This window comes from Hypomesus transpacificus, chromosome 14 (genome assembly GCF_021917145.1).
Source record: "Hypomesus transpacificus isolate Combined female chromosome 14, fHypTra1, whole genome shotgun sequence".
Classification (NCBI taxonomy): Eukaryota; Metazoa; Chordata; class Actinopteri; order Osmeriformes; family Osmeridae; genus Hypomesus; species Hypomesus transpacificus.
In genome coordinates, this window is record NC_061073.1 from 9,684,667 (window position 1) to 9,696,630 (window position 11,964).

At 48.8% G+C, this 11,964-nt stretch overlaps 3 protein-coding genes across 3 annotated transcripts in view; 1 reads left to right on the forward strand and 2 right to left on the reverse strand.

Annotated features, from left to right (window-relative positions):
- The window catches only part of cln6b (CLN6 transmembrane ER protein b), a 5,458-nt gene extending 5,396 nt beyond the window's left edge, over nt 1–62 (reverse strand). The window contains exon 1 of the mRNA XM_047034401.1: nt 6–62. Coding sequence (XP_046890357.1) covers nt 6–52 — 47 coding nt within the window. The 5' untranslated portion in view covers nt 53–62. The remainder of the gene's footprint in view (nt 1–5) is intronic.
- A 1,344-nt stretch (nt 63–1,406) lies between these two features.
- fem1b (fem-1 homolog b) lies at nt 1,407–4,538 on the forward strand. The gene is made up of 2 exons (XM_047034584.1): nt 1,407–2,215; nt 2,350–4,538. The coding sequence occupies exons 1-2, from the start codon at nt 1,968–1,970 to the stop codon at nt 3,983–3,985; spliced, it is 1,884 nt and encodes a 627-aa protein (XP_046890540.1). The 5' UTR covers nt 1,407–1,967; the 3' UTR covers nt 3,986–4,538.
- A 3,495-nt stretch (nt 4,539–8,033) lies between these two features.
- itga11b (integrin, alpha 11b) overlaps nt 8,034–11,964 on the reverse strand; it is a 29,490-nt gene continuing 25,559 nt past the window's right edge. Inside the window, exons 23-30 of the mRNA XM_047033956.1 lie at nt 11,848–11,931; nt 11,510–11,594; nt 11,301–11,414; nt 11,022–11,105; nt 10,311–10,421; nt 9,458–9,553; nt 8,681–8,794; nt 8,034–8,209 (exon numbers count right to left, since the gene is read on the reverse strand). Of these exons, the coding sequence (XP_046889912.1) occupies nt 8,126–8,209; nt 8,681–8,794; nt 9,458–9,553; nt 10,311–10,421; nt 11,022–11,105; nt 11,301–11,414; nt 11,510–11,594; nt 11,848–11,931 (772 nt within the window). The 3' untranslated portion in view covers nt 8,034–8,125. The remainder of the gene's footprint in view (nt 8,210–8,680; nt 8,795–9,457; nt 9,554–10,310; nt 10,422–11,021; nt 11,106–11,300; nt 11,415–11,509; nt 11,595–11,847; nt 11,932–11,964) is intronic.

Below are 11,964 nucleotides of genomic sequence, written 5' to 3' on the forward strand. Positions count from 1 at the left end.
CAAACCTAGACAAAAAAGATGCTTGCATTGCAGAGTTCTGACGTTTCCGCATGGACGCGTGCATCTGTATTCCGAATGAAACATGAAGATTCCACCGACGTCAGTTCTTATTGACCAGTCCACTCCTAGTTGACAGCTTCCCTCATTCAAACTTGAAAAAGTAAGAACAAAATAATACGATGGAGTTTAAATATCTGTAGCCTACCTACTCGGTAGGCCTAGTAAGAGGTGTAACTCCAATAATGGTGCAAAAATGTGCTGCTTCTGTTATTAACAAGCTATAAGTACAACCACGGTATAAGCGATGACAGTGACACTACATTATATTTTCTGACTCGGAGTCCATCTCACCATCCATCTTCTACGCGCGATTTTCTTAGTTCCCCGTATTACTGGTGGGCTGTACTGTTTCCCAGATGTCTGTTACACCGGCGGCCAGGTTCTATTGCTCCACTAGCTTACTGGGGAATCGAAATGTAGAGAGATTTCACCGAGATAAATCTATAATCTGTTTTTAACTCCCTCCCCTTTTTTATTTTAGGGAAATAGTGGCTGGGCTTCAGACCAGCCAGGCTTATGTAAAATGCTGTTAGTTTGATTATATCAAAGGTGCCCTCGTATCAAAATAAAGCTCTGAATTAGGCAACAATATATCTCCAATCCAGAAGATTTTTTTTTACATTTCCTGTGATGACAACTCTGCGATGTTGAAAGCTCTCATCCCATTGACACCAACTGCTGTACCACACTGCTGAACCAGGCCAGAGCTCCTCAAAGCCTGTCAATCCGCGGTGACATACAGACGAAGCACGGACTTTCAAAACGTACTCAGAATACCTGGGTCTGTTGCTCAGATGTAAGGAAAAGGGTTAGTGTTAGAACATATAGACACACGCACAAATACATATTTACTGCACGTATGCTTCCAGGATTTAATTGTTATTCCTTAAATGTATCAATAAATAAATAACAACATTTTGAGTGGATTCAACACATCTCTGTTGAATAGTGATGGCTATTTTTCTGCATTTCGCTGTTGTCAAAGCTAAAACGTCAAAGTCGTCATGAAGTCTTTTACAGTGATAGCCTATCAATGCGGGCCTATTAATTTCGTGTTTGGGGACAGTAATGGGTGCTGTTGAAAAGAGGGAGGGAACGAGGGATTTGGTGGAAAAAAGATGAATGACAGAAAAGTCAGAAAATGTGATATACTATCAATATGACGAACTATCTAAACATAAAAAATAAATGTATTCAACATTTATTGTGTGCCATTGAGTCCTATAAGACTGTGTGCGGGTGGGGTTACAGAGCAAAGCCATTGAATGGCAATGGCTCTGCAGATATCTAAAAACGGACCATTTCCGTTTGTACCACTTTTCAGTCGGAGACAGTTGAGAGCCGAACAATCACTTCCGGCAAATTGTTTGGTTATCAAAGGTGAAATTAGCTCGGCCCTACATTGAAAATATTTGCATCTGCTAACCAATCGAGCAACTTTATAGTTCACTTTAACGGATTCAACGTGTTCGGAAACGACAATGTAGGGATCGGGACCTTGTTTTTTTTTTATATAATACTTTTCTAACACAATTGTGAACGTCTGTAGCTCACTAGCTTAGCGGCGTTGCGAGCTTCAGCTGTCTGACTCGAGCTAGAAGTTGGCTCGATGGTAACCAACCAACTAACGCTAGCTAGCTACCAACAAGGTGAAGGGACCCAAAAAAATACAGTTATATTGGAAAAGTTATTGCACAGTTAAGAAACAATAGTTAGCTGCTACACAACACACCATTGGCTGCTTTTACATTTTAGAAAACCTTATTTTAAGCCAAGCCATTTGAAAATAACTGAGATTTTCATGTGAGCGCTAGAGGTAGATTAGGTATATTAATGGGAGGCGGGTTGAGTGCATCTTGTCGGCGACACTTGCGAAGGAGTAGGTTTCGGCGACCTGCCAGGCTTGAATGGAGTCGCTGGCTGGCTACGTTTATAAAGCGGCCGGCGAAGGTCGCGTCTTGACGCTGGCGGCCCTTCTCCTCAACCACTCCGAGTCCGAGACTCGGTATCTGCTGGGCTACGTGACCCACCTCGCCGGCCAAAGATCCACTCCTCTCATCATCGCAGCTCGAAACGGACACGACAAAGTTGTGCGGCTGCTTCTGGACCACTATAAAGTAGACACTGAACAGACGGGAACAGTCAGATTTGACGGGTGAGTTTTGACTTCGCAAAAAATGTGTTCTTGTATATACTATGAAAACATGACTGTAACCATGATGCTAAGATTTGACGTACAGGGGGGTGGGGAGTCAGGAATGACCAGTTGTGCCGCTGTGCTCTCTTCAGGTATGTGATCGATGGAGCTACAGCCCTGTGGTGTGCTGCCGGCGCAGGGCACTTTGAGGTAGTCCGGTTGCTGGTGACCCACCTGGCCAACGTCAACCACACCACCGTCACCAACTCCACCCCTCTGAGGGCAGCCTGTTTCGACGGGCGCCTGGACATCGTCCGCTACCTGGTTGATCACAACGCCAACATCGGCATCGCCAACAAGTATGACAACACCTGCCTGATGATCGCAGCCTATAAAGGTCACACGGACGTGGTGCAGTTCCTGCTGGCGAAGGGGGCCGACCCCAACGCCAAGGCCCACTGCGGCGCCACCGCCTTGCACTTCGCCGCCGAGGCCGGCCACCTGGACATCGTCAAGGAGCTGGTGCGTTGCCACGCCACCATGGTGGTCAACGGCCATGGCATGACTCCTCTGAAGGTGGCGGCTGAGAGTTGCAAGGCGGACGTGGTGGAGCTGCTGCTGCTGCACGCTGACTGTGAGCCGCTCAGCCGCATCGAGGCGCTGGAGCTGCTGGGGGCGTCCTTCGCCAACGACCGCGAGAACTACGACATCCTGAAGACCTACCACTACCTGTTCCTGGCCATGCTGGAGCGCTGCCGAGACCCTGCCAAGCCCATCCCCAAGGAGGCTGGCCCGCCTGTGGAGGCGTACGGGGGCCGGGGCGAGTGCTCCACCCCCCAGGAGCTGGAGGTCATCCGAGGGGACCGCGACGCGCTGCACATGGAGGGGCTGATGGTCCGTGAGCGCATCCTGGGCTCGGACAACATCGACGTGTCGCACCCCATCATCTACCGCGGCGCCGTGTACGCAGACAACATGGAGTTTGACCAGTGCATCAAACTGTGGCTGCACGCACTGCAGCTCAGGCAGAAGGGAAACCGCAACACCCACAAGGACCTGCTGCGCTTTGCCCAGGTCTTCTCCCAGATGGTGCACCTGAAGGAGGCGGTGTCGGCGGGGGCGGTGGAGCAGGTGCTGTGCTGCTGCGTGCTGGAGGTGCGGAGGAGCATGGGGCGCGTGGAGACGGCCCCTGAGGCAGAGCTGCCCGCCACCATGGACAACTACGAGTCCAACCTGTTCACCTTCCTCTACCTGGTCTGCATCTCCACCAAGACGCTGTGCGGAGACGAGGAGCGCGGCCGCATCAACAAGCAGATCTACAACCTGATCCAGCTGGACCCTCGCTCGCGCCTGGGCAGCTCCCTGCTGCACTTGGCCATCAGCTCCAACACGCCCGTGGACGACTTCCACACCAACGACGTGTGCAGCTTCCCCAACGCCCAGGTCACCAAGCTGCTGCTGGACTGCGGCGCCCAGGTCAACGCCGTCGACAACGAGGGCAACAGCCCGCTGCACATCATCGTTCAGTACAACCGGCCAATCAGCGACTTCCTGACGCTGCACGCCATCATCATCAGCCTGGTGGAGGCGGGGGCGCACACGGACATGACCAACAAGCAGAAGAAGACTCCGCTGGATAAGAGCACCACAGGTGTGTCGGAGATCCTGCTGAAGACCCAGATGAAGATGAGTCTGAAGTGTCTGGCAGCGCGGGCCGTGAGGCAGCACCACATCACCTTCCACAACCAGATCCCTCGCAGCCTGGAGGAGTTTGTGGAGTTCCACTGACGCTCCGCCACAACCACAACCAGGAGAGAAACACAACACAAAATACTCCTTATTACATTTTTTTGTATTGGTATGATGTTTTTTATTGTTATCTAACGAATCAAAAGTATGGTTCTGGGTGAAGGTGATACTGATGGAACAGTTTCAAATGCATTTGTTTTATAAATGACAGTTGCTTTTGTCTATTGTAAGTATACATTGTGGAAAAACCAGCACTCATAGGAGGTATGGACCACCATGTCTCTGGTGGTTTTCAAACTGGAGTTTAAATGATTTATTTAGCTAGTGTTTGTCTTACTAATCAGTAGGAACTGATAGTAAGAACTTACTGTGAGGAGTCTGTAATGCAAGTATTCCAAAGAAGCACAGTGAGCAGGCTGCTGAGATCAAGTCCTGGAGGTGGGCTCTGCTGGTCCAGTCCTCAGCAGCAGCAGGGGGTGGGCTCTGCTGGTCCAGTCCTCAGCAGCAGGAGGGGGTGGGCTCTGCTGGTCCAGTCCTCAGCAGCAGCAGGGGGTGGGCTCTGCTGGTCCAGTCCTCAGCAGCAGCAGCAGGAGGGGGTGGGCTCTGCTGGTCCAGTCCTCAGCAGCAGCAGGGGGTGGGCTCTGCTGGTCCAGTCCTCAGCAGCAGCAGGAGGGGGTGGGCTCTGCTGGTCCAGTCCTCAGCAGCAGGAGGGGGTGGGCTCTGCTGGTCCAGCTGAGACAGCAACACTGTCGCTTCACTGTCTTCAGCCTTATCGCTGTGCCTGCAGGATGGTGTGTGCCTGCAGGATGGTGTGTGCCTGCTTGTTGTGGTTTTACAGACTGCTTGTGTTTGAGCATGTTGGTGTGTGTGAGAGCATGAGAGCGAAAGTGAGAATGAAAGTTTGTTTTACAGACAGAGCAAGCTAAAACAAACGAAAGATTCCTCATGGGAAAAGTCAAAGGTGTGTGTGTGTGTGTGTGTGTGCATGTGACTTGTTCAAAAGCCACTTTGTGATCCCATTTGGCACAGCCATGCCCTCAGACAGCCCTGGCTGTCCCCTGTCTGGATCTCTGTCCTGGATGTTCATCACTCACTACACATGACTCTGGTCAGCATAGGTACTGAAGAGGACGTCTGGTATTCTCAAGAGAAACATGCTATCATACCTGCTGGACAGCACTTTGTACTTATAATACTTTCTTTTTTTCCTAACCAATATTTTTTAAAGTTTATTTAAAATGATGTGTTTGGAAATATATTTTGATAACTATTAAGATGTACCTCTTTGAACCTAGATGTGAAATGAGATTCCTTTTCCAGAAACACTGATGGGGTAAAAGATGTGCCTGTGACTGCTTTGCCCCGGTCAGAAGGGGGGCTGAGTGGGGCTGTTTTAATCGTCGCAGGTCTTGTTTTATTGCACCTGAGATCATTCAGACTGCTCACCTGCTGAAGACAAGCCGGTGTGGTAGGAGTTTTTTTTTTTTTTTGGCTGCGTTGCCTGAGGTGGCCTTAAATGTTGGGCGGTGCTGGTGTTCTGTGTGACAGTCTCCTGGCGTGTGGAAGCACGTAGAGAGGGCCTGGGCCAGACACCAGGGTACACTGGACTTGGGGGTTGATTCTGTTTTGCCAACGTGTCCTTTGTCCTCATCAGATTGTATTGTCCGTCATTATTTTGTGTTGTTCCAAATCCAACGGTCTGAGATTAAAAGCTAAATCGAAAGAGTTTTGTCCATTTTGGTTTTCCTTCATATGTACTGTGCTCTGAGAACAACTAATGTTTGTGGCCTTTTAATTTAAGAGGGGAAAGGAAGGGTTCATTTTTTATCTTGGTTGATGGATTTAGTAACTGTTGTAACTGGCCAAAGAATGTTTTTGTGTCTTGATATAGAATGAATGAAAACAGTATCAGAAATGTTTATTGAAAAAAGCTTTAAATTTGCAGTGCTGCCTGATTATAGCAAAATTAACCCAAAGATGAACTAGCTAACAGTGTTACCCTTAATTGATTTACAGTTGTTTTGGGGGGAAATTATTTGCTTTTTAATGTCTAAATTGTGACCAATCTTGGTTGGTGTCATATTAAAGCTGTTTCCAGACGCATCATTTCATCGTTGCCATGTACACTCCTTCAGTCAATCCGGTTTCCATTACTAACTTTACTGGATTTTATAAGCTACGTTGTCTTTTCTGTTATTTTAAATGGCATTTGATCAATTTTGAATGTTTTATTAATTGTCAAGTCTGACAGCACATTACAATTTTCTTCTTAACAGTTGGGTTCTGGTTTCTAGACTGGTTATTTGACTGAGAAGCGTGGTGCTTTAATATGACACCAAAGCAGCACGTGCACTCAGCTGAACAGAAACACCTTGATATGTACTGGGGTGGGGGAAAAATCGATTCACATTTGAATCGACATTCAGTCTTCTAGTGATTCACATCGATTTACAAATGTAAAAAACTCATATTATTTTTACTCAATTTTTTATCGATTCATGACCCCAAGAATTGAATAGTGATGTACGGAAAGATTCCCACCCTTAACTGACATGCCTACTGTGGTACAGACACATGTTTCTGTGTCACCTGCAGTGACCCCAGCACCAGATGACCTCTAGATCAGTGGTTCTCAACCCTGGTCCTCAGGGAATCAGGTGTGTTGGAGCAGGGAAACAAACCTCAAACATGCAGGTCAGGGGGTCCCTGAGGACAGCTTTGAGAACCACTGCTCTAGATTGAGTCCGCGTTTTGCTGGGTTTAATGCTCCCCCCAAAATGGATGATTCTTCAGATAAGCACTGGACTGTTATTTGTCATCCAAGAAGAACAGCTATTATCAGGCCGTGTCCAGACTGAATAGGGATGGTCTCAGCACTCATGGGAAATGTGCTTAGTACCAAGGCACTGTAGAGGCCAGGTGACTCAACACAGGTACGTGAACAGGGAAGGCTCTGTTTCTCTACTCACCAGCAAAGGTAGTTTAAACAGGATACATGTTTTATATTAACCATATGTCATGCTTTATTTCATTTGTACATAGTCATCGTTGCATCGTCCTTCGTCTCCTGTGTATGTCCACTCATCTAGACCTGTGGTTCCCAACCCTGGTCCTCAGGGACCCCCTGTCCTGCATGTTTTAGATGGTTCCCTGCTCCAACACACCTGATTCCAATAAACGACCCATTCAATTGAATCAGGTGTGTTGGAGCAGGGAACCATCTAAAACATGCAGGACAGGGGGTCCCTGAGGACCAGGGTTGCAGGACAGGGGGTCCCTGAGGACCAGGGTTGCAGGACAGGGGGTCCCTGAGGACCAGGGTTGGGATCCACTGACACATGCCAAGCAGTCGGGATGGTTCCACAATATCTGTTTAAGTTATAATTTCAGTTATGTAAGTACAAAGTAATGCCACTCCTTTTAAAACAGCCTTCAACAACTTCAAGTCAGTTGTGAAGATATTTACAAAGTTCAAGTTTGTCTTTATACTACAAAAGTGCTTCAGCTATAGAATATCTAATGTGTTATAGTACGCCAGCTCCTTCCCCCTGATAAAGGAGTGTGTGTTGAATGTTCTAGAAGCAACATCACAGAGAGCACCTCATCAGCTGCTGGTATGGGTGGTCTCCTGAAACAGGTCACTGCTTTCAGTTTGTGTTGTCTTATTTCTAAGACTCAGGCCTTGCTGGTGTGATAGTGAAAGACTTCAGTCTCAGGTTAGACATCCAGATGGGACACAGGCTGCCTGTGTTGTCCATTCTGAAGCGGTCCGAGGCAGGGGGTCCGAGGCAGGGGGTCCGAGGCAGGGGGTCCGAGGCCGGGGGTCTGTGGATGGACCAGGCACCCACAGCCCAGCTACAGGTGCTTCCACTGAGGTGAGGAAGCCACAACAGCAGGTAGAGCAGGGAGGACGTATAAAGCACACCTGTTCATGTGTTACTCAGCACGACAGCCTCTGTGCCTGTTCAGCCCTGCACGTCCCTATCTGGATCTGCATTCACAGGACAGACCCACAGCAAGGCTGGGGGGGGGGGGGGGGTGTTCACAGCAAGGCTGGGGGGGGGGCTCTCAGCAAGGCTGGGGGGGGGCTCTCAGCAAGACTGGGGGGGGGGCTGAATGGACGGGGGGGTGGGTCCCTGAGCGATGGGGCTGTCTGGCCCGCGCAGCCGGTTGCCATGGTTACCGCTCATCCGAAGTCTTTCCATTGGCTTCCTGCTCCTCCTGCTCCTCCTCCCTTCTCTGGCGTCTGTTGAAGAAGCCGAGCTGGAAGGGAAATAGAAGGAAACACTAGTTGTTCTTCATACAGCACGATGCTAATCTGGGCAGGTTTGACATACGGGTCTCATCAATTCATGCAGTCAGATACTTTTTCATATTTTTTTCCCCCAATTAATTTCTCATCACATTCCTATTTATTTTCTGTCAGAATAGCAAGGCCTGCAGGGTTGTGATTGTGTGCAGTGCTGTATGGAACCGTAGTGGAGCAGAATGAGGGGGTTAGAGCTTTAGGGGACAGGTAATCCACTGCACATAGATATGATCCTCTGCAGCTATTGTTAAGGCTGAAGTATAATCTTGTATAATGTGGTGTGTGCTGTGTTTGTGTGCCCATGAGTGTGTGTCTGTGTGTGTGACCGTGAGCATGTGCCCGTGTATGTGTGTGTGCCCGTGTGTGTGTGTGTGAGCGTGTGTGTGTGTGTGCCCGTGTGTGTGTGTGAGCGCGTGTGTGTGTACCTTCCACAACGCCAGGACCAGCAGTGAGAGCAGTAGCAAACCACCCAGAGAGCTGCCTACTATAATCCAGATGGGGATTCTAGAATCTTCCTTCCTGCTCATCTCCAGGATTATCTGCAGAGCAAAACCACAGACAAACTCAGGACAGGCAGGGGGTTAGCAGGGAAAGCAATCGACTCTGACAAGTGATTATCCTATCTATGGAGAGTCCTTTCTATGTCTCTCTGTCCATCTATCCATCTTTATATCTATAGAAGCTTTCAGCTCCTCCCTACACACTAACACTAACCCTCCCAGCACCCTACAGCTCCTCCCTACACACAGGCCCACCCTTAAGGGGCGAGAGCTTTCTGGGGCCAAACCGCAGTGCCAGCAATAATCATGTTCATTCTAAATACTTTGCGAGCGGCGAAGTGTCCTTTTTTTCACAAACTCAAATCTGGTCACCCAAGCATATGCCGGTGGGCCGGCCGTTCCCCTGGGTTACATCATGTTATATGTAGGAGAGAGAGAGCACACATGCACATCGGCGCATGCGTTAATATAAGTAAAGCCCTATTTGGGGTTGGCCCACTCACTGGACCTTTTCAGTGGCCCAGCAATTTCTATGGGCGGGCCTGGCATTCTAACTAAAAGTTGATGAGAATCCACAACATTTCTGATCCTCCCAGTTCACCAGCTTGACCTCTGACTGAAGGAAGGCAGTGTGCACTGTGACCAGGTGCCAGGTGCTCTGTGATGCAGCAGGGGGTGGAGTACTGGACCGACAGGACCTACCTGTCGAACAGGCCTCTCCTCCTGCAGGAACATGAGGGAGGAATGGCCCAGCTGGATGGAGGCTGACGTCACCAGTGCCAGAGACCTGAACTTCACCTGCCAGAGAGACGCATCAGAGATGGGGGGGGGGGATCTCCAACTGCCATTATGCTGAGGTGGCATAACATCACATTTAGCAGCATTTTATGTATTTATCAGATGCTGTGATCCAAAGCAACCGACAAACAGAGCATGTAGAAAGTGCAGCAGCAGATGGAGGATCAGAAAAGTTCTACAGGATATAGATGAGCGAGTTCTACAGGATATAGATGAGCAGAGTTCTACAGGATATAGACGAGCCGAGTTCTACAGGATATAGACGAGCCGAGTTCTACAGGATATAGACGAGCCGAGTTCTACAGGATATAGACGAGCCGAGTTCTACAGGATATAGACGAGCCGAGTTCTACAGGATATAGACGAGCAGAGTTCTACAGGATATAGACGAGCAGAGTTCAATAGGATGTAGACGGTCGGAGCCAAGGAAAGGGCTGTACATTTACGAGATGCATCGCAGAGTAAACATCTCAGCTGGCAGGTGCGAAATAATACTACGGCGACATTAAGTACACTTTGTGACGGTCTGTATGCCTATTTTGAGCTTGAACAGGGTTCGACTCCCCCAGGGTTTTGGAGCGGTCTGGATGCTGTCTGACGGCAGGGAACACTACTGTAGCAAGAGGAAACTGGTTGAACTCTCTTCCACAGTTCAGAACAAGGAAGAATACTTTCTCATCACAATGTTCTCCTTTCTCCATTTCATGCAGAAACAGACGCCATTTTTCATGCAGAAACAGACGCCATGTTTACTCACAGCCAGCAGGGCCTGGAGGTGCAGTTGGCCCCTGATCGTCACCTTGGTCTCGCAGTGTGCAGGCAAGGACAAGCGGCACTGCACAGACACAGTCTTGCTGTTGGAGTGGTTCTGGAGAGTTCAACAAGCACCAGACTGTGTTAATGACACAGACAGCTGTTACATCCCAACACCCAGGGAGGTCATGAAGGTAGCTGGGTAGTTCAGAGAAGACATACACACAGACCTCCATCTAAGTTCATCTCACCCCACTGTCCTCAACTCCTTTCACACACTGCCAGGCTTCAGGTATTCATTCGTTCTTGTTATTCTTAGCTTAGCAGTTCCCAGGTGAATTATGTAGTATCATTACATTGGTCTAATCTGTATTTATATTATACTGTATAGCGTAAATTATTCTTATTTATAAGAATAGTAGCTCATATAAAATGTATTTATCAAAGGTTAGATGATTTATTAATGGCTTAGTGTCAAGAGGAGAAAGACCTAGTCATTCCAGAGTTCTTGCAGATGTCAGAGCTGAAGGTAAGCAGCAGGCAAAGCAGAGGAGAGCAGAGCAGAGGAGAGCAGAGTAGAGCAGAGGAGAGCAGAGTAGAGTACAGCAGAGTACAGAAGAGTAGAGCAGGGTACAGGCAGGGTAGAACAGGGTAGAGTAGAGTAGAGCAGAGTAGAGCAGAGTTGAGCAGAGCAGAGCAGAGCAGCAGTGTTTACCATCTGAGGGAGGGAGGAGAGGTCCTCAGGAGAAACCTGTCCTGGAGACAGGGAGTGAGGGAGGACACAGTGGGAGTCCACAGCCTGTGGAGGAGAGAGAGGGAGGGAGGAATATCAAACCAGACAGTTCAGCCCCCACCTGTTTAATAGTCAATATGCTGCATCGTGGGTTCATCATCTGATGAGTCACACTGGTGTTTACTAGCCTGATAAACACGTACAATGTTACTTATTGGAGATGGACTATTTATAACCGCCACCTCAAAATGAATCTGTCACCTGATCGATGTGGAAGCTGGTGATTTGGAGAAGATGGTTCCCAGATGGGGTTATGGCACAGACATCCACAGCAAACTGAAGGTCTGTCACTGAGAAGAAGCCAAGGTTCTGGATCTGGAGAAAGACACACCAACCACCACGTCCAAAGTGAATGAAGAGGTAACAGAGGATGCAGCTTTGTGATGTTGATCGCAGCTGTGTGAACTCACATGGTAGGTGAGGTTGAACAGGGGTCCGAGGTTGCCAGGTTTGTCAGAGTCTGTCTGGATGTCAAAGCGTGGAGAGTTGGTATCTCTGGGGTGGGTGAGAGATAAGGGGGGTGGGGGGAGAGGTGGTTGGGGGAGAGATAAGGGGGGTGGGAGGAGAGAGAAAATAAATGGTCTTCAAACGATTCAAACCAACATCCCAGAAATCTGAGCGAACATGAGACTGACATGTGCATTCAGAAGCCATCGTGCTGCAACAGCCAGTGAAAATTTCACCACTGTCAACGCTTGTCTGGTTGACTTCTCAGATGTGCAGAGCAGATGAACTGGCTGAAACCCACCTTGTGAACAGAAGGTCAGCTTCATATTTAAGAGGGTGGTAGATGTTGTTGACGTTGTCGTCAGGGTTGATCTCCTGTCCATCGCTGCAGAGGACGACAAGCTGAATTGACAGGCTC

Bases quoted from the DNA above. Each gene is read 5' to 3' on its own strand.
- fem1b (XM_047034584.1), top strand. From the start codon at position 1,968: ATGGAGTCGCTGGCTGGCTACGTTTATAAAGCGGCCGGCGAAGGTCGC. The intron at 2,216-2,349 runs GTGAGTTTTGAC...TGCTCTCTTCAG, and splicing joins GGAACAGTCAGATTTGACGG to GTATGTGATCGATGGAGCTA.